This window comes from Eptatretus burgeri, chromosome 12 (assembly GCF_056783735.1).
Source record: "Eptatretus burgeri isolate ZD-2024b chromosome 12, Ebu_testis_v1, whole genome shotgun sequence".
Taxonomy (NCBI): domain Eukaryota; kingdom Metazoa; phylum Chordata; class Myxini; order Myxiniformes; family Myxinidae; genus Eptatretus; species Eptatretus burgeri.
In genome coordinates, this window is record NC_140972.1 from 92344492 (window position 1) to 92372267 (window position 27776).

Here is a 27776-nt window from a genome sequence, read left to right on the forward strand (position 1 = left end):
TATAACATTGAAGATATAATACAACTATTTTGTGATACACAGAGATGTAAAAAGAAATCAAAACCGATAACTTGTATTCTTCGTGATAATACGGATGATATACCGTCTCCCCAAGATTTGGATAAATCTAAAAAGAACCTCGTTATCTTTGATGATTGTGTTAATGAGAGAAACCAAACGGTAATGGACAGCTACTACACAAGAGGGAGACATTCTTCTTGTAATTGTATTTATCTTAGTCAATCGTACTTTCAACTTCCTCGTCGTTCCATCAGAAACAATGCTAATACTTTTATTTTATCCAAGTTAAATTCAACAGATATGAACAATTTTTGGAGAGACAATTGTTCTACATTATGTAGTAAAAAGGAATTTGGGGATTACATGAAACACATGACTGAAAAATATAAATATATTGTTGTGAAATAAGATGAGATATTAAATGATATTTTTCAATAAATAAATGGATGTGAAAGAAAGAGCAAGAAGATTTAGGGAACATCAAGAGTTGGTTTCAAAAGTTGTAAAACAACAGGAAGACATAAAGAAGAAACGCAGACAAAAACTAATGGGTGAAGAAACATTTGAAAGAAAACAAGAGAAATTTTTTAAACCACTTTTAAAAACTTCCCAAGAAAAAAATTATAGATGTTTCCACAGTTCCCACAATAAAATATACTCCTCGAAAGCTCCAAGTGTTAAAAGATTTCAGTCAAATGACGGAGGAAGAATTAGAGCATATAGGAGAATTAGAATATGATGATGAAGGATTATTTCAACAACTGGAAGAGATTAATCGACCCCCTGATTATATTGTGAATGTTCTTCAAAACAATGAATATTCAGCGGATTCAAAAACCAAAGCAGGGCTCATTCCAACAGAACAATCAGCAATATTTCATCTTGTTCAAGAAAAGGTATTGATATTTAATGATGAATTAAGGTTCTTGAGTTCTGCTCAACCCCCTGTCAAACTAACTCCGAGATTAATGTTTCTTCTCACAAAAGATGGAAGACAAGGTTCAACTGTGAGGGATGAATCAAAGTATATTGATAAACCATTGGATATGAGAAATAATGATGATAAAGTATATATTGATCTGCTGAACTCTGTTGATGATAGGGTTATTCTTTCTGGTAAAAGTAGGAAGAAGGAGAAGGAGAAACACATTATTCAGGCTTTTAGTATCCTTGGTCCAGGTGTTAGTTTTCTTCCAAATGACCCATCACAATTAGTTAATAGACTGTTATTGTTGTTAGGCAGTAAGAAGGCTGGAAATAACAATTGTTTTAATGAAGCATCAGCCATTTTAGACCAGTTGATGAACATGAAAATTATTAATAAATCTCAATATAAAGACATTTTATCTCATATTCAATAAGATGAGAAGCACAATCCTTCGTTTCAATTTCACAACAAGCGACCACACATCTTCATTCCCATACCCACTACAACTTGACACAACAAAAGAATATGAGGCATCTTTATTGTCCATGGAAACTTATAATACCTTATTTAATACAACTGATAAAAATGACAAGTTTAGTTGTAATCCGGGAAGTGGAAACAAAATGATAACAGTCTCACCCGGAGCATATGAGATGTCTCAAATATCTTCCGAAATTGCTCGTCTTATGAAAGAACAGGGTGATGAACCAAAAATATTGTTATAGACATTCAAAAACACTTCAAAATCAACGATTAAACTTAAAAATAACGACAAGGTTGATTTCACAATTGATAATTCATTTACAGAGTTATTGGGTTTCTCCTTAAAAAAGATTGAAACTAATGGGACGTTTTACAGTGATAATGTCATTCAAATATCCTCAGGAATAAATTCGGTGTTGATTCACTGTGATTTGATTGATGGTGCTTACATTGATGGAGTAAAAACAAATGCAATATTTTCATTCAGCGCATACTCAACCCCAATTGGTGATAAATTCAATATGGAACCCAAAAATTTGGTTTATCTCCCTGTGTCAGGAAAAACCATACACAGAGGAAATTTTAGGATAACCGACCAAGATAATCGTATGATTTCTTTTAATGGAGAAGTTATATCCATCAGAATTCACCTACATGAAGTTTTCCAACAAATAAATACGATGGTTATTGTGAGGAAACACGAGTTGGGAAAATATAAAATAATTACAGAGGATGGGATGTTCCTTTTCTCATACGACAAGGGCGAAGGTATGTATCTTGGTAGAGGATACTATAAACCTATGAGACAAAGGGGTGTCGGACATCAATTTAGAGGAGATGGGATAATTGATACTTCAATGGGTATCGGTTCAACTATTCTTAAACGTAAAGACTTAATTGGTTCAACTGCTTCTGCTGTGGGAAATGTAGCAGGTGCTATAAAGAGTATAAAAGATGCCCAAAAGGAATCTCATAAATTACAAGCAATAAAAGAAATTAAGAAAGGCAAAACTCAGTTGTCTCTCCAAGAACGACAGAAAATAATTTGAATACTTGGATCAGGGTTTCAAAAGTTTTAACATCTTTTTTCCTAAATAAATACAAGTATGGAAGCAATTGATAGTATCTATGATTTGGATGATACTATTATTTTCTCCAACTCCACTAAAAAAGAAGATTACTTCAAGGTAAATGCAATAACTGGAACAGACTGGAATGCAAATGGTACAAAAAGTTTTGAAATAAATAATCAACAAACCTATTTGAATCTATCTGAAAGTTTCTTGTTGTGTAAATTTACATTCACTAAGGCTGGGAATAACACAAATGCAACACTCGTAAATGATTTCTTCTGGAAAATGTTTGATCGTGTTCGTTTGTACATTGGAACACAAGAAGTTGAAGCGGTTGATTATGTCTCTGCTGTATCTGAAATGATGAAATTTACACGATATTCATTCGGTGATAGAATGGGAAAGGGGGCTGTCGAAGGTTTTATTCCTGATATGTCAACGGGAACAAACGCAGACCCTGGGTATAATCAAAGGAAAGGAATGTATAATGATGATACAAAAGCAGGTAATAGTTTTACTGTGGCAGTTCCGCTTAAAGGTATATTTGGATTTTGTGATCATGATAAAGTTCTGTATGGTCTTAAAATTAGATTTCAACTACAAAGGACTGATAATGAAAATAGATTACTTTTTGGAGTTACTAGTGCTTTTGGTGATCAGAATAAATTTGTAATTGATGAAATGAGTTGGTATATTAGTGAATATACTCCTAATCTTAAAACAGAAGACATGTTGAATCAAAGACTTAACTCAAAGAAACCACTCAGTGTATCAGACCTCAAACAAAGATGTCAACACGTTAAACTCAACCAAACCACTTACACGTGGAATTTGGGTGTTCTGGAAGGAAAGCCACGGTATCTGTGGATCATTTTTAAAAAGCCAGATGGTGATACTGTGACTGATAAGAATAATGCATTGCGTGATAATGCTAAGGTGAAACAACTTCGTGTTTCTCTTTTATAGAAAGATGGAACGTTTTACCCACGAGATAGATTGGAAATTAATTGGGAAAAAAATGATTTTGCTGAAGCATACAAGTCTTACCAAAAGGTGTGTGAAAGTGATCGAAATAATGAACCTATTTTGGATATGACAGCATTTAAAAGTTTGTATGCAATCTATGCGTTTGACCTGAGTGCTCAAAAGGAAACTATAAAGTCTAATTGAGTGGATACTTCCCTGTACATTGAAAGAGGAGAGAGTGAAGAAGTTGATGCATATTGTTTGCTTTTGGAAGAAACAGAATTGCAGATTAATACAGATAATGGTGTTATGATTAGTCTCACATAATTTTTTGCAAAATAAATGAGTGGAAAACTAACAACTGGGGTATATCTTAATCAAATCAATCTTCATAAACTATCATCTTGTGTTCAAAATCAAAAGCCTTGTAGATTAACGTTAATACAATTCAGAGAAAAGGAGCAGTAAGAATTGATGTTTTGCTCACATGAGAACAGGTTAAAATCTTGAATGATACTGGCTCACTTAAAATTAAAATGACAAAACCAATGTTGAAAAAATATTCAATAAGTGAGACGAGTGGAGGATTTCTCCCATTTCTAATTCCTTTATTTGCTGGTTTAAGTGCGGTTGGAGCATTGACGGGTGGTATTTCAACAGCGGTGAAAACTGCCAACGAAAGGAAGGCTCAACTCCGGGCTCAAAAAGAATTGGAAAGACATAACAAACAGTTGGAGAAACAAATTAGTGGAAGTGGTGCAATTGTAGATTTTGCTGAAAAACTTGAAGGTCTGCCTGATAAAGCGAGATTGTTAGTTGGAGATATGCTTTCTTCGATCGCACAAGCAGGTGTAAAATTAACTAAAAGGGGTGATGGATTATATCTTTCTAGTAAATAAATGAACATTGATGAGTGGTTTAAAGAATTTGGAAAGAATACAACATCAAATTTACAACTTGTCAAATATTGTAAGAAATTAAAAATTCATAATGTGGTTATTTGTATGAGAGATGAATTAACAAACATGCCTAAACATACAAAGAATATTATTATGAACTTAGAAGATAACAATGGGAACGGTTATCATTGGGTTTGTATTTTTAATAATCAAGACAAATATTATTTTGATAGTTTTGGTCTTCCACCACCTGTTGAAGTCATAAAATTCTTACAGAATGGTGTTTATCAAACATTTCAAGTCCAAGAATTAAATTCCAAGTGTTGTGGTCAATTATGTCTATATGTGTTATTTCACCTCAACAAAAATAATTTTTTATGACATTTTTAATCTAATATAAATGACTTATGTTGGTAAAGATGGTTCTATCTTTGGTGTATCCCAAGAACTGGATATTGTTTTATCAAATTATTACACAAAGTCATCGGCTGAACGACATAAATATAATATAACCAAAAATATTAATATGAAAAATGCTTATAAATTAAAAAATTATCCAAGCCCGACTGACGCGAATGACTTTGTGAAATTAAGCGATTTATCACAATATATATCCTTAAATAAAACGGCCGTGTATTCCAAAGATACAGAAGTGTTGATTTTATCTCCGGGTCATACAGAATTCACAGTTCGAATTAAAATATTTTTTTATAAAGAAGGGCGTATCGTTTGCATGAGAATAGAACAATGGGGGTATGATATGAATGATTTAGGGTATAATTGGTCATTTAAAATTGACCTTGAAGACCTGGAACAATTAAATCAGTCTCGTAAGGAAGAATATTATCCACTTGGTTTCGAGAATGAGTTTTGTGGAGCCACGATTAGTAAACAACAAATAAAAGAATTTAATAAGGGTAAATATAATAATGGTCTTGTCCTAGTTTATATCATGAAAACAGAAAAAACAGGATTATATATAATAAGTAAGGAAATACAAAATGATTTAACTATGGGGAGGTGTTTCGTGTCATAATATTATTCTAACATTTATTTCTAATACATAAATGACAGCAAGAAGGCTTCAAGAAAATTATCATTTCTGTGTCCAAGCATACCTTCAAGAAAAGGGTATTCGGTATTTTAATAAATATGTTCTACAACATAAGAATGAGGTATTTTCAATAAAAGATTGGCATTATGCTGATGTTGATTAACCGACAACTTTAGATTTAATTAGAATGTTAAATCATGAAAAAATTATAAAGTTAGGAAAACGTAAGGATCTTTTAGAAATTCAAAAGAAATTTTATTGGTTTCATGTTGTAAAAAAAATTATTTTGGATACAGGAATAACAAGAAATCCTGATGAATATATGTGTGATATTCGATGGGGTGTAAGCGATTCAAGGATCGTAAGGGACGAGGAAGTTGAAGAGAGAGAAGAGGAGGAAAAGGAGAAGAGAGAGGAGGAGAGGGAGAAGAAAGAGAAAGAGGAAAGGGAGAAGAAAGAGAAGGAGGAGAGAGAGGAGAGAGAGGAGAGGGAGGAAAGAGCGAGACTGAATAAATATGAAAATATGGAAACCAGTGAGATGAGAAAAAGATTGGTGGTATTACAGAAAATAACTCAACCCACCGAGGACGAAAACAAATTATTGACAAGTCGATTTGCAGTATTTTCGACAAGACCATTGACATCTTTTTCATGGAGAGGATATTGATGTTAATTAAAGTTTTTTTTTTTTTTTCTTAAATAAATGGAGGAGAGAGTGAAGGCATTTCTAATGATTCTTTATGTTTTAAAAATTAAGATTCAAATGTGCATGTTGGAAACTAAAAAGGTTTTTGCACTCTGTCGGAATTTTTCTCATAAATAAATGAGTTATTGTCTCAAATGTAAAAAGAAAACTAATCCTAAAAATATCTCATATTTTAAAAGAAAAAATTACAGGGTTATACAAAAAGGTATATGTTCGGTGTGTGATTCAAAAAAAATCTATTTATCTCCAAACACAAACTCGGAGGAGATATACAAAAGTTTTTATCAGGAAGTAAATTTACAACTACTGGAATACCAGGGAATTACATCTACCAGGGTATTCTTTCTGTGGTCCAGGCACAAACTTGGATAAAAGATTAGATGAGGCAGACAATCCTAAATCCTGGAGTGAGCCCATCAATAGAGTTGATGAAGTGTGCATGAGACACGAGATTGATTATGGGAATACCACAACTTTGGAAGAAAAGCATGAAGCCGATAGAGAAATGTTGTATAATTTGTCTCTGATACAAAATCCAACCTTGAGAGAAAAAGTTGATAGGTTCATCATGAAGAAGATGATCAGTGCTAAATTGAAACTTGGACTTGGAAATTCAAAAAACTTATAGACTCTAATGATGTCATTAAGATTGAAGAGCAATTAGCTGATGAATTACATAAACCAATATTCACAAAGTTTCAGAGAAGTAAAGGAAAGTTTATTCCAAGGAAGTAGATTATATCTGGTCCGCTGATTTGATTGAACTCAATAATGATAAGGGGTACAAGTATGCTTTAACCGTTATTGATTTGAGGAATAGATACGCATGGGTTGTCCCATTAAAAAAACAAAACAGGTAATACTCTTATGTTCGCCTTTCAACAGGTATTTAATAAAAGTAAGAGAAAACCTAAAAAATTGTGGACTGATGAGGGTAGAGAGTTTTATAACAAGACATTTATGAATTTTCTCAAAAAATAAGTGTGTTACATTATACAGTACCTTTAATGAAGGGAAGGCCGTTGTTGTTGAACGTTTTAATCGTACCTTAAAAGAGAGACTATATAAAAAAATTCACACAATTCAGTTAACAACAATGGTCATCTTTTATTCAGGATATTGTGGATAAGTATAATAATACGATTCACACGTCAACAAATATTAAACCATCAGAAACATTTACAAAATTAAAATATGAAAAAGAGATTAATGTCAGAAAACCTAAGTTCAAAGTTGGTGATATCGTAAGAATATATAGGTGGAAATCTCATTTTGCAAAAGGTTATACTAAACGATGGACGAACGAACTTTTTAAAATTGTTTATGTAATAGATATGGTTCTTTGGACTTGTAAGATATATGATTTGGAAGGGGAAGAGATTTTACGTTCATTTTATTCACAGGAATTACAAAAGACAAAGATAAATTGAAATTTTTTGACTCCGCCCACACAAACCCCACCCACATAAACCCCACCCCCCACATGACTGTATATAGATGTATATATGTATATATATATATATATATATATATATATATATATATATATATATATATATATATGTACATACACATATTGTTCTCCATGTACATTTTGCACGACTAAACAAACCATCATTTCTCCAAACAAAAAAAAACACTTTTATAGTCACTACTTATAGCTGCTCCTTCCAGAAGGGAAATGTGTCAATACCCGCTCCCTCCGGCAGTGGTTGGTGGTTTGAAGCACTCCCATTATTCCACGCGTACAGTGAAAATCATAAGCCGTTACCCTCCCTCATGGAGGTTGGGGAGGGGGGGTTATTTTGTCTTGAACTAGGGTTCCTCAAGCATGTATGCAAAATTTGGTGGAGCTCGGCCTAATATTTTTGATTCTATAAGGTTTAGACATATCCACATACTGTATATACAGAGAATTGGTGAATTTTTGTATGATTTCTGCTCCATGCTCTCATTTGATGAGATAACAAGGAACTTTGACAAAGGATGAGGCTGTTCGGCCCATCGTGCCTGCGCTACACCAACACCAGACCAAACAAATCCATCTCAGGCCACAGACTCGGTCTCAATGGAGGTATGGGGGAAATGCCACATTTGCAAACAAAAGTCTATTTATACTGGAATGGCACTTGTTGGAGTGCATACCTCTGCCAGACTTAACAGCTTACGGATCTGGATCGAAGAATTTATTCTTCTTTTTTTTTTTAAGTGATTCTTCATCATGGAGAGATCAGGGTAAAAACTATAGATAGCATAATATTTGCAAAAGTTGTGGGTGGATTCGGACATCACTTTGTGGATGAGTTGGGTAGGTGACGAGAACAAGCTCATTATATTTTGCTTTTGGTGTGGACCCAGATCTGGCCTATCGGTGGGATCCAAATCCTAAACTGTTTAGCCTGGTGGAGGTTTGTGCTCAACTGAGTGCCATTCTAGTTGTTACAATAAACTACATTTTTGAGGGAAAGATGGTGGGGAAGGGGACAAAGGTGAACCCTCGCACAGCTCTCAGGTATGAGACCCTACCATAGACATCACAATCACGACACATGTACACTATCACCCATTCGCACATAAGCTGCGTACAAGTCCTGACAATATCCCTGTATCCTATCTCCAATGCTTCCAGGTACCTATCTAATTCCAATTTAAACTTATCTACTGTTTTGCTGCCACTACCTTTCCAGCGAGACCATTCCATGCATTAACTACTCTCTGAGTGAAAGTCCCCTGCCATCTTTACTCTCCTCTTCTTAACTCTCAAGCTGTGGCCCCTGGTCCTATCACTGTCTACTCTGTTGAATAATTCATCTGCACTTATTTTATCTACACCTTTCATTATCTTAAACATCTCCTTTCTAGTGTAACCTTGTATTTTGAGTCCCTGATCTTAACCGTGATTTTATTAGCGTGAAGTCATATTCTCTCATCCAGCTCCCTTTGCTTTTTACTTTTTCTTTTTTTTTTAAACTCAACCAAGGCATAACTTGGATGATTGCATGGCCAAAAGCATTTTGTATTCGTGTGTGACAGAAATGCCAAACGTTGTAATGGTGCTAACTTAAGCCTGGGAGGAAAATATGTGTTCATCTCTGTCAGAAGGACGATGTCTTCCTCGTCAAAGCGAATCCCTGGAGAAGCACTTGCCGAGCCGTTTGTGTAATTTATCATTGATTGAGCCGTGTGTGCGTGCGTGCCCATATCCTGTATATGCTCTGAAGATGGCCTCTTTCGTTTTCGATAATTTGCAAGTCAGCGTCGTGAAGGAAAATCATTCTATAATTCAAGTTATTTCCCTAATAATATGTAAGAATTTTGGTGGGAAGACCACAATGCCAGAGACATTTAAACAAGCATTCAGATTGATATGCAGCTACTGGCGCATGTGCTTGACATCCCTGTTACTTTGAAATTCAACGTCACCCAACGATCCTTGTGTGGACCAAATAGATGGAAATCACATGATGACATGTCGAGACGATATGGGATTTGGTTAAGCATTTCCTTTCCTGACTGATTTATTTATTTATTTATTTATTTATTTACTTATTTTTCAGCCTGTGTGTGGCTGCTTGGCTGCATCAGTTTCTGTCGACGCGGTTGTGCCGCTGATTTAATGTTACTAGCACGCTGGTACTCATTTTGTCGACCTCAGAAGGATGTTAATCCAATGGCCTGAGAGGGGCTTGCACTCAAGATCCTAGGATCTCAAGCCAGCCACCTTAACCATTAAGCCAACACCAGGCCAAAATGCCTGATGTTCAAACAAAAGTTATTTTGCAACTCTCTCCTGCTTGCTTTATTAATTTCTCAGGTGTGTGTACGTGTGTGTAGATCGGCCACCGCGTATTGTTCACCTTCTTCAACTTCACGAAGGAATTGTTTGCTGATGTGGAGCTGAAACCCGTGGAACACCCACTGCGTTGGTCTCAACTGGCAAATGCTCCAAGCTTTCCTGAGGGCCAGGAACACATAAAAGACGAGATCAAGAGACAGGTATGTTTGTCGTCTTTCCTCCTTCCCAAATCACTGCCCACACCACTACTACCTCCATGCTTCACCGTAGCCTAAATAAATGGTGGTAGAAGGTCTTCATTGGATCTTCTCCAAACCGACGTGGCCTCCAGTTTGTCCAGGAGGGAATTCTCTGTGTTCAAAATAAAACATTTCATACACAAACCCTAAAACTGAGGTTTAGCGGTCTAAGAACAGCATGAACACTCCTTCCTTCACCACCTCCCATCTTCCCCTTCCACTCACCTCCTTCCATCATATGTATATATGCATTTCAACAAAATAGACATGATCAAAGCTTTTCGATTTGCACTCCTCTGGATAAAACCACAATCAGATGAAGAAGAAGCACCAAACTCCCACTTGTAAATTTACCAATTAATGTCCTCAACGTTGATTGGTTGAGAGAAAGAGAGGACGAGATTGATTGGTGGAGCCACAGAACATCATGAATAATGAGTATGCGGAAATGAAACGGAAATGAACCATCATGAATAATGAGTAGGTGGAGATGAATCGCCAAGAACCGGCAGAAACATAATGCTAATTAGCTGAGGGCTCCTTGGGTGTGGTGGGGGGTTGGTGGTTTTCATGCTGACAACGTTTACTGTGGTACAGCAGTCACACAGTCAAGCCATTATAGTCAAAAAAGATATAAAATTCAGACACATTATTTCTGTCTACAAAGAATGGGATTGGTTGACCTGATGAATGTGGCTTCCATTGCACAAGGTGAGCTCAACTGCTTCCTCTACTCATGATTTTAAACCAGCCGATATGATATTGCTCTGCACACTGAGGATTATTCAGTAAATGGTAACCAATTGCAGAGGCACAGGGAATAGTCGTCATACTATGTACATTCTTACAAGCCCAAGTTCGTTGTCTCTGTTTGGATGACTGACCCCGTCTGATCCCCAAAGGGACATGTTATTCAATGCATTCCTTCAATCTCAAAGATGTGCGGCCCACTTACCTTGCGTCACACTGGCATTGAAATTCATAAGTAATCTTACTTATATGAGAGGCGTGGAGAACATATTTTTGGACTGACGGAAGCAACCAGGGGGTGGCAAAAATCACTCGTGGTTGAACAGCACAGTAAAAATGGGGCATTGTCGGTTTGATCTGGTTTTCAAACCGGTGTGACACTTTGGCTTTCCAAGATAGATGTAGGTATACTGGACATTTACCAGATCCAATTATAGGATTCTTTGGTGGGTTCAGGAATTTGTGTATATATATATATATATATATATATATATATACATACATATATATATATATGTATATATATATATTTATATATATATATATATATATATATATATATATATATATATTTGATCTGTTCAGGATACCCATTATCAAGAAGAATAGTCTTGATGGTCTCAATTTCAGCATGGAGTTTATCTGTGGAACAGATCTTTCTTGCTCTGTTGACCAACATGCCAATCAATCCAATCTTGTATTTAGAGGAACTGTTAGAGTCGCACTGAGTACACTGTCTGGTAAAAGTAGACTGGTTTTACAAGCGTCAGCCGATTTCTCAACTAAGACGTCCAAGAAGGGAAGTACGCCAGAGTGTTCCATCTCTTTGTTGAACTCTTGGGATGGATGGAGAGAGTTCAGGTATGCCAAGAAGACTTTACATGCTGAGGTTGACTCAAAGACAGCAAAGATGTCATGCACGTACCAATAATAGATGGAAGGGGGTTGAACTCCAGGATGTGGATCTGCAAAGGCACGTTTTTCACAGTAACCTGCAAATATGTTTGCCAAGACGGGGTCTAGAGGGGGATCCCATCGCTACACCATCAATTGGAGTGTACAATTAATCGGTGAAACTGAACTCGACATAACGGGTCACTATATTCATTAATTCAACAAAGACAGACTTGGAGATTAGTGGAGGTGTCAAGTCACTGATGCAGAAGTTGAGCACAGCTTTCACAGTCTGTGAAAAGTCAGAGTAAACATGGGGAATGTATATGTTTTAAATGTCAACCTGATGGACGTATGGTCTGGCAGCCAGAATTATTTAATATTTTGAATCTGGGTTCAGGGATTTAAATCACACCTGGTACAAGTATGTGTAATGATGTAATAATATTGGCAGAGGCATATCTGCCAACGTCGTAATGTCAAAGAGTGCCCTTCTAGTTTTCCCAATCAGTGTTTCCTTCCTGAGAATTTGCTTCTGTGTCCATATTGTCCACCCTGTGCACCCTCTCCTACCCCATATCCTGTGTTTGTCCAAGTCTCCATCTATTTTGTTCCTCAACCCTTCTGTTGGTGTTTCCCCCCTCTTTGCTGTTCCTTTGGGTCTATTGTGTCCTGATCCGTTTTGTGCTCGCGCCCTTCCACGAGCATTGACTGTGTACAAAAAAAACACCAATGCCACCAATACCAATGCCTTTATGATCTCCACACCAGAAATATTTTTGTTTCTTTGTTGCAGCCAATAAGCCTTGTACTTTGTCCTTTCCTTCCTTTGTTGAAGACAACCAATATCAATTAATCTTCTATTCAGCATTTCAATGACTTCTCCACCCCTTCCCATTATCATAATGACATTGATCGTTCCTCTTCATAATTGTTTCTTTTCCCCATTTAAAACTCTAATTAAGCAGAATCTATGTGCAATTTTAAGCTGTTCGCCATCACAGCTGCAGTTATTTTGCCTGTTCATCTTATTTCCTCTGGGAGGGGGGTGACCACATTTGCTTGTTTGTTTGTTTGTTTGTTTTGTCGTAGGGAAGTGGACACCTGAGGCTGTACCACACCCATCATTGAGAACTGCCATATTGAGAATTTCCATCACCCCCCCCCCCTTTCCAAGCTCCAGTGACTGGATTTTTATAGCACCTTAAACCTTCCCAGAAACACCCCGAGTCCAACCAACAAATTTCATCTCGTTCCGTCGAGCGTTTTAGGAGTGCATACAAGTCAAATATACACAAACACACAATCCAAATTATATTTGCACTGTAGTATGATTACTTAATGCCCTAACAGCTTTAAATATTTCACAACACTGCCAGCTGTTAGTCATCCTGAGCATGTCTCCTTTTCATGTTTAGTCTCGTGGTTTTGGTGAGGCATCAGAAGTGCTATACTATAAGTGCACTGGAAAGCTTTGTTTAAATTTGTCAGGAGTGCAGTAAGACGTGATGTTAAAATGTCTGAGATGTTTAATTCACAATCCCTCTCGATGGTGAGCAATTCAATGTTTGGGCTTGGCCCCCAAACACAAAAAAGCATTTTTACATCAAGCAAACACAAGGCATTTATAATAGTCACTGAAAACTGTTCTCCATGACCTTTTGTAATAAATAGAAATTAAGTTGATCAAGTACCGAAAATAACTTCTGAATTGAATTGTCATGAAGTTGAACTAATTTACAATAAACTGAAAAGTAATTTCTGTTTCGTTAGAGAGAGAACCCTGTCAACAAAACCCCACTTTCCATCAAGTAGCTAATAAGGGTTCTGCAAAATACCCGAGTAACAATGTTGTTTTGTGGAATTAGTGAGTATATGCTACCCTGGGAGCTGAGCCATTAATCACCGCACACCACCCGCACAAGAAAATCGTTAAACGAGTACGGCATGGGAGAGGCCTATCTCTCCTCCCCATGGTCTCTCTCGCTACCCAGCTTGTAAATCTGACGGGCATAGATTGGCTCTGCAAAGAAGAGACATGAAAAGTTTAAGAAGCACCACATATAAAATGGTGCTTAATGAGTTTCCAGGTTCATCGTCTCCTTGCGAACACGAGTGTTTCAAATTCCTGCTGGTTGTTGTTTTTTTCTTTGTTTTGTTTTGTTTTTATACCCGAGACCTTGGGAGGATTGTGTTGTGCACAGTTTAATTTCCCTTCTGCAATCAATGCACAAGTACAAAGTCAAAGGCCCTCCAGCTGTGCCCACATTTGTTGGTGTCATTTGATCACCTGTTGTTCCACCTCCAGGGATGAGGAATCTGTTTTTGTTTTTGGGTTTTCATATTTTTGCTAGATAAGCTCAGTTGTGGAATGAGTGTTGTCAAACTCAGTTTCACCTCTTGTGATCAAGGTTATTATGTGTAAAGGCTTAACAATCCTTCCTAATCATTCTTGTTCTTCCATGTTAAATTATTGTTATTTGTGTTGGACTGCGAAACGTGTTTTTGATACTTTTGTTTTTTTAATGGTTCTCATAAAGAAACTCTTTCTGTCCCTTTTTTAGGTCATCTCTACCGAGATGACCTAATAAAGCCGGACCAAATGTCCGTCCGTACGTCCTTCCGTCAATTTTTCTTTCTGATCTTGATGAAACTTAGTATGTGGGTAGAGGTCGATGAGTGTTGCACAACGATATAACTTTTGTCCGGGTTCAAGGTCAGGGTCAAGGTCACAAGGTCACGTAAGTTATAAAAATCGCCATTTCCAAAACCTATCTAGTCTGTCATTTTAGGAGATATCTGGCAACGGTTCATCGATTTATAATAGTAAAAAAGCAATATAGAGATGACCGTCACCCCCACATAGGGATAATTTTATTTTATTTTTTTTAGAACGAGAACAATCGAGCAGTAACTCGTTGTGGTTTTTCAGGACGCGAGAATGCAGTTTCCCCGTGAGGATTCGTATGATGGTATGCACAGATGTGCCAGAAGCATTTTAGCATTGGGAGGGGGTGGGGTGAGGGTGGGGGGGGCAAAAAAAACATTTAAAAAGCATTTTTCATAACATAAAGGTGTCCTTTTTCACCAAAAGGTGCCTTTTCCCTGTGATAAGGGTGCCTCCTCTTCCTGACAAAATGGTCACTTTTCATCAGGAAAATGGTGCTCATTTTATTATTTAAACTTGAGTTCATAGAACATGTTACCCCGAGCATTGTTCAGGTAGGGTATATACAATCAATTTTAATGAAATGATTTTAACGATCATTGAAAAATGATCACATTCAGAGCTATGGTACGGTTAAACGGCAAACTTGTCTTCCTCTTCATGTTCCGATTCTTGATCGAAATCTAACATTGAATTAAAATGAGTTGTTCCTCAATCATAAACTGATGCTTGCAGACAGGCAGATGGACTGATGGATGGACATGAACCAATTACTTCACGCTGCTTTCTGCTTTGTTTACGTGGGGTAAAATAACGACTTCCTTGTATTAAGAGAGCCTTTCAAAACTCAAGCTACTTCGTGAAGAATTTTGTATTTCTCTTCCTGTATTTTCTTTTTATTGCTCTCTCTCTCTTTCTACTTCCTTCTCCTTGTTATTATTAATTGTTTTATTTTATTTTGGGGGGAGAGATGTTCCATATCCCTGCCTCCCCCCCCACCCCACAAAAATCATTTTGTCTCACTACTAATATTTTATGGAGGGCACATGCTCCCCCACCACACTTCTAACACCCTTGGGTATGCAAGGTATCTATGGTAATTATGGTACTGTGCTGGGGAGAGAATATATTCATATGCTGGGGTATATTCATTTTCTCCCAATATGTTGGGGAGAATATATTTTGTCACATGGGACCTGCCTCTGTTCCACGTGAGACTTTCCTCTGCTCAAACGTAGGGCCTGCCTCTCTTCCACATCATGACACTGACCTTTGACCTTTTGATGAAATTATTAATTTGGCTTTTCTATATTATCATAATAAAGCTTTGTTGAAAATTTGATGGGAAAAGCTCAAATGGTATAAAAGTTACGGCCTGGACACACACACACACACACACACACACACACACACACACACACACACACACACACACACACGCACGTGATTGCAAAACCCCATTTTCCATTGCGTGGGAGATGGGCGAATAACGTAATGTACATGCATGAATCGTGTGAAGCAGAAACATGCATACGGCTTATGTGCATATCTAATACATCGTGGTTATATACCTGGGATAATTCCAATTACACTGGGCCAATGACAACACTCAGGCTTGAGGCCTGCCGATCTGTGCTGTTTCATTTTCATGTCGGCACATGATTTTATTGGTGTGGAGTCAGGTCAGCTGTTCAGCCGATGGGTGTAAATCAGTGGGGTGGAGTCAGGGCAGCTAAACACTGACCCATGTATAATATGTGATATTTTCTAAGTCCGAAAGGGCATAACTGTGGAAAATTGACGGAACATCCTGAAACTCGTACTTGTTCTGTAACTTATAATGAAGTCATGTACCAAGTTTCAGTTAAATATGTTAAAAAATAGTCCGATAAACCATGGACGGACGGACGGATAGATGACAGATGGACGGACAAAACCTATAGTCCCCTCTGGTAAAACTGGAAGGGGACTAATAACAGACCAGACCAACCAATCTACTTGAGAATCTTCCATTTCACAAGTAACACACAAACAGGGGTTAATACATTACCTTCGGTAGTGGAGGTAATAAATTATCTTCTGAAAATAAGTGCAACATTAGATATGAGGGGTACAGCTATTATGATGATTATGACAACCACTACTTCTACTACTACTACTACTACTACTACTACTACTACTACTACTACTACTACTACTACTACTACTCATGCCTGGCTAAAGTGAGGAGCGATCCCTTTGGGGGTTGACCCCTTTTTGCACTCTGTTCCCTTGGGACAGGGGGAATGTGAGGTTGGCGCAAGAATTTGTAATTTGTTCAGGGTGCCATAGCTCGCCTACTCTTCAAGGAGGACATCGTGAGATCCTTAATGTCCACCAACTAATGCCGCAGACTGGACACCCGTTTAACGTCCATCCAAGGGACGGCACACACATTGATGAATAACCCTGCATGTGAAACACCAGAATCACCGTTTATATTGGGTTGGACTTCAAACTCGGTCTAGACAGCTTAGAGGCGAGTGTGCGGACCTCTCATTCATCCTGTCAGCCGAAGGGGAACTAGGAAAGTGGAAAATTAGAATGAGACCCAAACCCAAACATTCGAGCCAGCACTTACTCACAAGATTAAGAGCACAAATGCAACACTAACCCCCAAGGTGAATGTCTTCATGGCTTCACTAATCAGAGCAGTAATATTCACCCCAACCCAAGCTTTAAATTCGTCAGCCTGCAGCTTCTTCTGTATCGTTTCCTAAATAGCTCGTGCACTCGCTTTTCCACATTATTATTTGTCAATGATGTGAAAGAGGAATTAGACCCAGTATGGTCTGTTTACTGTAATGCAGTTCAGGTGTGTGTGTGTGTGTGTGTGTGTGTGTGTGTGTGTGTGTGTGTGTGTGTGTGTGTGTGTGTGTGTGTGTGTGTGTGTGTGTGTGTGTGTGTGTGTGTGTGTGTGTGTGTGTGTGTGTATAAATAATCAAATGCAGTAGTGTACTGCTGGGGTTTTTTTTAATTAATTTTTTTTTTGTTTGTATTGCTCTGCTCCATTCTTTATATATCACGATGTACTCAAATCGGCAAGCAGTAAAATATTGTTTTTTGAACTCAGAATAGGACAGACATAAATTTTGGAGGGATGGGAATTTATTGGATCGCTTTATTAACTTTTTGTCCCATTTTATGATATTGGGCATCGGAGTGGCGACCCATCCAGGATCTCGTACTCCCGAGCTAAGGAAAACTGCCTCGGCAGCCTTATGCATCTGAAGATGCGAAAGGATTGGCTCTTCTTATTATTATTGGTCTTGTTCTTCGCCTTCTTTGTCTTCCCCTTAGTCTCTATCCTTTTTATTATTATTTTTTTTCTTTTTTTTTGTCAAACAGAAACGATGTGATTTTGGAAGTACAAACGAGATTGCAGTCAAGTAGAAATGAGGATGAGTATGGTGGCCACTTGTGCTTACCTGTTTTACAAACAGAAGCATGGTGTGTTCTTTCAAGTCCACATCAAATTACAGTGGAGTGAGAATACAGTATGGTCATGTAAAGGTGGACAAGATGCTGATCACACCAACCACAGTTCATTTGTATAAGAGATCTATAATTACAAAGGTTAAACATTTTCTTTCAATACCGGGCGTAGTGGCGTGCGCCTGCAATCCGGCTACTCGGAGGCTTGGGTTGGAGGATCGCTTGAGGACGGGGGCTCTGCACTGGGCAGGGTGTAGAGCAGCCCGGAATCATGGCGAAACCCAAATCCTGATCCCTGTGTCGTAAGAGGCGACCAGGGTTGCGTCAGGAAGGGCATCCGGCGTAAAACCTGTGCCAAATCAGTATGCGGATCATAACGGATGATCCGCTGTGGCGACCCCTAACGGGAGCAGCCGAAAGATGAACAACAACAAACATTTTCTTTCAATATCTTTGAGCACCAAGCACGACCACTGTGAGCTTGGCAATCAGGTTTTAATCGCTATTAAAAAATCAAGTGCATAAAAAAAAATCACGTGGCATCACCTTCCCTAAAATCCTTCTGGTCAGACTAATATTCTGGCACTATCATATGGAAACTGATCAAGGCTTCCTGTCTATTGACCTCGATTCACCATATTTCTTTTGAAGAGGTTCTATGTAGCTGCAATATTTGATAACAAGGTACGCTAAAAAGTGCAGAAAGCTATTCGGATAAACTGGGTCATTCGACAGGAAGTAAGTGTAATACAAGCCTCTATCGTAGCTGTGTTCTCTATGGAGATGCCTGTCCATTCCCACCTCACTCCCTCAATGACTATTTGATCTCCATTTCCAGAGTTAATCAACAAAATATTTTCTTTCTGGTGATTTTTATTTTTTATTTTTGTTGTTTATCCTTATCATCATCGTCATCATGAATGACAGGAAACTCCAATTTCACTCTCACCAATTGGGATGTATGGGAAAGTAGCAGAAGCAAGTGGGCATGGGTTTTGATTGCAGTTTGCTAGACAGTACAAATAATTGTTCATGTTCAAAAATTAGAACTAGAATGGCACTCCGTTGTGCACATCATACATCCGCCGGAATGAACAGTTTGTTTGTTTTTGTATACAGAGTCGAGGCTCATGGAAGAGCTGGTACACTGAATGGATAAGGACCTAACAGCACAAAAAGGGACAGCAGAGAGAGAGAGGGGGATGTGGAACACTAAAAGCAGAGTTAAGGACCAAGGTAGAGAGAGACTTAGACAAACAATGGGGTGGGGAGGAATTGGAGTCAGGAGAGGATGCATAATGGGCTGGACAACATGACGCATGGGGTGGACAAGATGTATACAGAAAGTCTCAGGAAGGAAGAACTGGGAATTTGTAAGGAGGAGGGATTGAGGTAGTGGGAGTGGGGGGGGGGAGGGCTTGACAAGGGTAGATAATATCGTTTTGGATTGGGGATGATCTGGGATGGTGAACACCTATCTTGAAGACCTGGAGGGAAGAATGAGACTGAAGAGGATGTGGAAGTTGGTTCCACAGGTGAGACAATAGTGAATAGATGAACAAATAAGTGTAAAAATCCAGGATAACTGCTCACCTCCATACTTTCAGCAGAAGGGAGTTGATGGTGGACCATATGAGCCCTGCAGAAACCTAATGGGACAAAGCACAAAAAGAGCAGATGATGCAGGACTAGAAAGGAGGCAGTCAAAGACAGAGATCACCAACCTGTCTGCGATGGCGAAGTAATAATCCCATTGACTAAACTTAATTGTGGGAGATTCCAATAATCTTAAAGGCCTTGGTTTCCACAGTGTCAAGCTGAGCAAGATGTGAGGCAGGGGAGTCAGCCCAGAAGGGAGTGCAGTACTCCATCAAGGTGCAGATTAAATCATTGCAGGTGGATTAGAGTTCAGGTGTGCCAAGGAAGGACTTTGTATGACGGAGGATGTCCACTCCGCGGCTACCTTTTGGAGACCAACAATGAAATCTGGTTTGCCCAAGAATGATCATGGCTGATAGTGAGACCCAGGAGTTTGAATGACTGAATTTCCAAGAGGATTGTTAAGAAAGTAGATAGGAGGGTTTGCCAGAGATTCTTTTCGGAGAGAGATAGTGAGAGTGTGAGATTTGTCAGGATTGAAAGACATATTCCAAGTGTTTGACCAGATTGTGATTTTTTTTTTTCAAGGTCTGAAGACAAGGAAGAGGCTGCAACCTGCCTATCTGAAGGATGAGAGATGTCATGGCAGAGAATGTAGTCATCAACAAATTATATATATATATACATATATATATATATGATTTTCCAGAGAGTCAGAGAGATCATTGATGAACATCAGGAACAACACTGCCTTGGGGCACTCCAGCCTTGATAGGGAGAGTAGATGAAAGGTTCAGATGTCGTTGATTTTTATTGAGTTTAGTGGTAATTCGTAATTCTTTACCATACTCCAGATGTCAGCCTCTACCCTGCAGGCACACTTGGGTTCGCCGGAAAAAATTGTTTCATACTCTGACATGTTCAGCTGCAGTGATTGAACGGATTTAGTCAGTTAGTGCTGTTTTGAGATCATCTATGGATCGTGGCCTTCCTCAGTATATGTTGTCCTTGACCATCTAACCGTGAACTTGATTTGAGTCTTCTTGAAGAATTTCGTTCTCAGGTAGATTTAGACTGAGAATGATTTTTCTTAGTTGCACAGCATGTTGAAAAGATGCATGAACTCCACTTTGCGTGTCATCAAAAAGTAAAATGATATCAGTAATGGAGGATGTTATTGGAGGTATAAGATCGGTACCAGTTTTTTTGTTTTTGTTTGTTTGTTTTCTTTTTGGTATCATCCTGTATGTAAACCTGAAATCGCATCCGAATATCATTTTTGTGAAATTTCAACTTATGTGCATTATCATTGTTGGCAAATCGCCGAAGCAGCGATTTAAAAAAAATCTAACATGCATTTCTTTTCTACGGCGCTGTAGGAGTTTCTCTTAAACAGACTTCACCACGACCTTCAGGGAGGTGTCAAGGATCCGAGCAAGGAGGAGCGCCTGTGGGAAGTACAGCGAATCCTCACTGCACTCAAACGCAAGCTCCGGGAAGTCAAACGGCAGGTAGGCCCGAGCTGACATCAAGGACGCCTTTTTTGGCAGAGGAATGGGTTGAGACAATTTGCAGGTGATTGTGCCGAGAACAAGGGAATTCTTATTTGTTTTGCTTCCTGTTTGTCCGTCTGTGTGCGTCGTCTCTGCCACCACCGCACCCTCGACCCTCTATGCAACCGCCGTGCCCTCGACCCTCCATGCATCCCTCGTGCCCTCGGCCCTCTATGCAACCACCGTGCCCTCGACCCTCTATGCAACCACTGTGCCCTTGACCCTGTATGCCCCAGGACAGCGAACAGAAAATTGCTCAGGAGATTGCAAGCTTGTCCAAGGAGGATGTGTCAAAGGATGAAATGACTGACAACGAAGAAGAGGTTATCAACATCTTGCTTGCACAGGTATGTTTGTGTGATTTTGCAAGTACAAGTTTTAGATGAAAATGTGGAAAATCTAGTAATGAGGGAGTTGGATGCAAATGAGCGGGTTTTTTTGGGGGGTTTTTTTGTGACCTTTTGTTGAAAATCCTGACAAGTGTGTTTGGCAATGAAAGGAATTAAGTTACTGATGGTGTACAGTATAATCGGTTAAAAAATCTTGCTTCCCTGAAAAAAAAAAAATATTCGTTTGGTTGATAACATTGCCACCAAAGTCAAATTATTATCATGTCAAGTGTATACATGGTTGACGAAACAACTGTTATGGTGGTGAAAGCAATCCTTTTGGCTGTTTGGAATGATTGTTTTCTCTTTACCACCAAGCGAACTCAACACGCCATCAAATGTCCGATTTATTTGGCGTGTCATGAAATTAATGATTGGTGCACAGCTGACAGCACTAACCTTCAACACAAGGTACGGTACGATGGATATTGAATTTATTGCCTTCAAAGCGTTTGGAAGGCTTGCAGCAAAAAAGCACGGAGGGCCTGTTAGAATGGTCATGAAACAAATTTGGAATTCGACACCAGGAAATGGCCACAAAATGCCGTGTAAAACCGCAGTCAGTTCCATGATTGTTATGCAAGGCAAACAATGTTGTGATGACAAGAATGTAAATTAAATTGCATACCACATCAGTACAACAAGGTGATGTAATGTTTTGTTTTTGCGTTTTGGATAATGAGTTGCATTTTGCAAACGCCCGCGTGAGGACAGGTTTGAGCAACGACTGTCCAGTCCGTGTTTCTGATCATTCCTGGGGAAGAGGGGGCAGCGTGTTGGTGGTGGGGTATGAGGGAAGATCGATGATATCATTGTTTGACAAATGAAGCCTGTCCAGTCATGTGCTGTGTAACTCTGATCCACATCCTCAGCATGACAAGTTTGGTATCTTTCACCGCTAATTTTGCAATGATGCCGAGCATGTCTTGCCTCGCTTATCTTGAGGTGTTTGGAGCCACAATACAGATACAGATCATTGCATTTTATGTCTCACGGCTAAGCAACGTGACTGGCTTTAACAGCAGTTGCCAAGCGGGCCCAATATCATATATAATTGCTGACATGGGGAGGGAGAGGGGGTGTGGGGGGAGTCACCTACCTTCTTCGCTTGAGCATTTGTCTGTCAGGAAACAACAGACGTGAGAGGCTCCTTGCTTCGACTGACGGCCTTGTTTGTTATTCTAGGAAGATGAGGTGCTCACTGAACAGGAGGAGTTGTTGGCAATGGAGCAGCTTTTGCGCAGAAAAATTGCGGCTGAAAAGGAAGAGATTGAGTGGTTGCAAACAGAGATCGTTGAAATCCAGAGGTGAGATTCTGTTGTCCCTTTAACCCCACAATCTGTGGCTATTTTTTCCCCAAGTTGATTGTAAACCAATATTAATTCATTTTTCTACTTAATTGGTGCTATGACATTCCAATCTGCGTTTATGTTGACCCTTGTAAGTTCTGATGTGCACGAATCGTTGTTGTGTGGGATGGTGAGCAATGAGAGCAGGAAGTGGGAACAGAGTATAACGATTAATGTTAGATGATTAGAGTGTTGCTTTATTTAATTCGTGCAATTCTGATGCTGTCCTCTTTGATATTCATGGGAAGGGTTTGGTAGGGTAAGAGACTGAAATGCATGACAAGTCATTGCAACCATTTCTTGAAAGATTGAGTGAAGTATAACTAAGTTTAAGCCTGCCCATAAAAAATCAAACAAGAAAAAGAGCAATCAGAGATTGCAGACCTTTGCCAGGGCATGTTTTGTGTGGTGTATTTTGTGTGGTGTTTGTGTACTGGTGTGTTGCTTAATAAGAGACAATTACAGCTGCCACTTGAAAACTGCTGGCAGTGATGACTGAGTACCAAGACATCTCGCTTTGATGCAACCCCGCTTTGGTCGGACACCTGACCCATTACGTTTTTTTATGATTTTGCAATTGAATTTAGAATGGGATTAAAATAAATTAAATTCAGATGAAATGGAAGACCAAATAGGAACATTGCTGCATTGGAGCAATCAGAAGGAACCCAAACAAGCAAAAAGCAATGATGACATCATCAGGAGGACCCTGGATAGGATTCGCATTTCAGCTGCTGCTCCTCTCCCCTCAAACCCATCCAGGCACAGCCAAGCGAGCCTTATTCAAAAAAATAATAATGATTTTTAAAAACCCAGATCAAAAAATTGAAAAATTCTGGCTGCCAGACCATGTGTCCGATTAAGTTAAAATTTAAAACATGTCTTCCCCATCACCACTAGATAACAGTTGTGAAGTTTCACGTCGATTGATTAAGCGGTTCCAGAGAAAACATTATTTAATATTTTTCTTAAATCCAATATGGCTGCCAAACCATGTGACATTATTCCTCAACAAACCTGTACACGCACACCTTGGGGAACATTTACGTGAAGTTTCCCCTCAATCTGCCCAGCTGTCCTGGAGATGTTTCAGGGAAATCCAATATGACTGCCAAACCATGTGACCGATGACATCATGTGTTTGAACCTTTTGTTCCTCATGGATAGGCTGTCATATGTGTAAAGTTTTGCCTCGATATGTTCAGCCATTTCAGCGAAGAAGATTTTGGAAGGCTTAAAAAAAAAATAAAAAGATGGTTGCCAAATCACGTGACCGATGACGTCATTAAGAAAAAATCGTGGACCATTTTATCACACTCATTCCCCATGAGTACTTGCGATGTGCCACGTTTCAATTTTTTCCTTGGTGCAGTTTCAGAGATAGAGGTCCAAGGGTTTTCCATTTTTCAAACATGGCTGCCACACTACGTGACCTATGACATCATGATTGTCATGAAAACATTCTACATGAGTAGTCTCACCAATGGTGAAAATATCGTCTCAATCCGACAAGCGGTTGCAGAGAAAAACACAAAAGTTTTGTGCAGTCAAACAGACAGATGGACAAACGGACCCAAATGCAATACCCTCTCCTTCGTCGAGGGTAATACAGATTGGCATCCTGTGTCCGCACTGGGCACCTCGTCGATAAGTCAGAGAGGCAGGAATGGCTGAATGCAGCAAACCCATCGGTCCTTTTTAGGTTCTGTAGGTTGTGAGAAACTTGACTGATATTGGATTTGGTTATTGGCACAATGATGAATCGAATTGGAGCATTGCACATCTCAAACGCTCCCTTTATTCCAAACGGTGCCATTCAATTGAGGTTCAGACAGGTTTTTTCTTTCTTCATTAAATAATTCAAGTTCGCTGATAGGAGGGCATTGCTAATTGCTGATGTGAAGAATTTTAAGAGTGCGTCTGTGGCTGAGCATGGTCAGAAAAAGCACGAGTATAACATATGAAACCGAATGAACATACAAGGAACGTAACTTGTGGTTAGCTCAATGATACATTCTTAAACACCCCGAGATACATGGAGGGAGCATTTCTTTTCTTCACATCGATCGAAGGCCCATTGTCATGGAGCTTTAGCGTATTGGATTTCTGAAGAGTTACCGAATATTGTCAATATAATTGATTTATGTCATTCTGATATGGCCAAGAATGGCACTTAAATGAAAGCCCATTTTAAAACAGAAAAAGGTGTAAGTTTGCCGATAAACGTGAATTTTACACCCCATGTCTTAGCACTCGTACATGTGATGTGAGAATATATATATAACGGGGAATAGGAGAGATGTGCAGGCAATCAACGATAGCTGTACATGTGTCAGGATATGGGATGCAACGTACCGAGATAGCCGATGAGGCAGGCAGGCGAGCAAGCAGCTGTCTTCATGCAGAAGCCAAAAATATGTTTTCTGCCTTGGAGACATGAATTTATATGCAACAACAAAGACAGATATTGTCTTTGGTGTCACATATATAAATATTTCTTTAAATATGACATATTCAAAAGATATGGCATATTTCTACGCACCCTTGTGCAAGAAAATAACAGATCGCAAGAATATTTATATTATTTTACCAATTCACAGGTAAGCGAGGAATTTCAGTAGAATGGGGGGGGGGGGGGGAGGACACATCACATCACTTGAACGGCACTGGGTTGAGCGCATACCTCTGCCAGGCAGAACATTTAACATTTTGTATCCCATTGATAGGCCGCATCTGCATCCATACCTTAACCAAAATGAAATCAGCTTGTTCTTGTCACTTAACCAGCTCGTCCACCTCGTTTTGTCATAACATGTCCACAACTTTTTGAGTTATCGTGCTCACAGACAGACAGACAGACAGGCAGGCAAACAAACAGGGGTGAAAACATAACCTCCAGCGACCTTCAGTGGTGGAGGTAATCATGAAGGCTCGTGTCGTTCTGTGTCTGCGGACAGGTAGAACAATGGATGGGATCAACAGAACGTTGAAGGAAGAGTTAAAGCATGAAACATCAGTTTCTCCTTGTTTCCCTCAACAATTACCATGCTTTGATCAACAATTTGTTGATTCCATCCAGAGTGGTGATGGTCAATTGCTTATCTGATTTTAAAGAAATAAATCTCACACTCTCACGATGCCTCTCCGAAAGGACCGTTTAGAACCCCCCCCCACCCCCCACATCTACTTTCTCAAAAATCCTCTGGAAGAAGTCCTTTCATTCAAGCTTTTGGGTCTCACTATCTGCCATGATCTTTCCTGGGAAAGCCACATTTCCAACCTCGCCTCCAAAGCCAGTCACCGACTGGAAATCCTCCGTCGTGTAAAGTCCTTCCTCCGCCCACCTGAGCTCCTGACCACATACAAAGCTTTCGTCCACAGCCTGATGGAGTACTACTCTCCCCACTGGGCTGGTGCTCCCGCCTCTCACCTTTCTCGGCTTCATGCTGTGGAAACCAAGACATTTGGGATCATTGGTATCTCCTGCGGTAATGCTGAGTCCTTGGCGGTCTCACTCTCACGGCAGGCAGGTCGGTGGCCTTTCTGTCTTCTACCGTCTCCTCTCCGGTCTCGCCCCCCCCCCTGCTCTATCTGCGATATGTCCCCCCCCACCCCCATATTTCCGCAGGATGCTCAAGGTCCGCCGCAACCCCCTACTGGTGAAACTACCAAAATCACGAATAACTTCTCACCTTCTCTCTTTCATTCCTCTTTTTTTTCCTGCCTTTGGAACAAACTTCCACATACTCTTCAATCCCATTCTTCTCTCCAGGCCTTCCAAAGAGCTGTTCACCACCACCTCTTATCGCCCCCATCCAAAAACCACGATCTTTTCTACCCCCGTTAATCCACCCCAAACCCACCTCCTTCAAATTCCCTGCTTTCCTTCCTGAAAGTTCCTGTGGTGTCCATCTTATATACCCCATGTTCCCCACCCCATCCCTCTCCCTTCCACAGATCTCCTAATGTCTCTGTTCCCCACTGTTTTGTCCTCCCTCTCCCACCCCTCTTGTCTCCTGCCACCCTTGTTGTGCGTTGTGTGTTAGCTCTCATACGAGCTTCGACAATATATACAAACTATAAGAATGCTGTCATGATGGAATTGCAGAGTGGAGCTGTAATGAGTGTGTGATGCAACACGTTTTTCTTCTGATGATTTTTTTAAAGGCAAAAAAACACTTATTTTCATTTGTTTTAACAACTTGTCCTTGCCCTCGATTGTTTAACATTCCATATTGTGGGAATTAATACATCTCATGAAAGGACCAGTTACCAGTGGCAGTCCATTGACTGCCTGACCTAACGTGATACCATTTGCTTGACTATGCCCAAAGTCGCCCTAATGTAAATGCCAAAAAGAGGAAACAAACGACGCATATCCGAGGGTAAGTACTGTAGAACGTGGACTCGCAGTTAAGATATTAAAATGTGGAGTCGCCCCGCTGTCTACATACACAACCAATATACACACCTTCTTCTTCTCATCCTCTTCCTTTTATAAGGGGTGAGTTCCAATGATACCAAGCTTCTGCCCTTCCTTCACAATGATATTCCTCCACCTCCCTCTGTCCTCAGCCATCTCTGTCCACTCTCCAATCACCCCTACCTTTCGGATATTCCTCCTCACACAATTCTCCCATCTCAAACGCAGTCCAGCTCTTTTACTCCTACCTTGCTCCCTCAACCTATCTGCTCTTTGTCCATTCTCTCTTCCCCCATCTGCACCAAGTGTCTAGTTAGCCCCTCTCAGCCAGAATTTCACCAACCTCCCCATCAGCTCATCTGCACACCAATTTCCTCCCTCAGTTCATCCGTCCTCCTTCTATCGACCCTCTTCACTCCAGCAATCCTCCTGACCCAGTTGTTCTCGCAAAACTGCAGCTTCTGTTGTTGTCTCTCCATCAGTGCCATCATCTCCAGACCATAAAGGGAGCT

At 39.6% G+C, this 27776-nt stretch overlaps 1 protein-coding gene across 6 annotated transcripts in view; it reads left to right on the forward strand.

Annotated features, from left to right (window-relative positions):
- Positions 1-27776, forward strand: part of RALBP1 (ralA binding protein 1) — a 130973-nt gene that overhangs the window by 63460 nt on the left and 39737 nt on the right. For all 6 annotated transcript variants that reach the window (XM_085848873.1, XM_085848868.1, XM_085848872.1 and 3 more), the window contains exons 6-9: positions 9965-10126; positions 20930-21061; positions 21340-21450; positions 22678-22799. In XM_085848873.1, coding sequence (XP_085704999.1) covers positions 9965-10126; positions 20930-21061; positions 21340-21450; positions 22678-22799 — 527 coding nt within the window. The remainder of the gene's footprint in view (positions 1-9964; positions 10127-20929; positions 21062-21339; positions 21451-22677; positions 22800-27776) is intronic.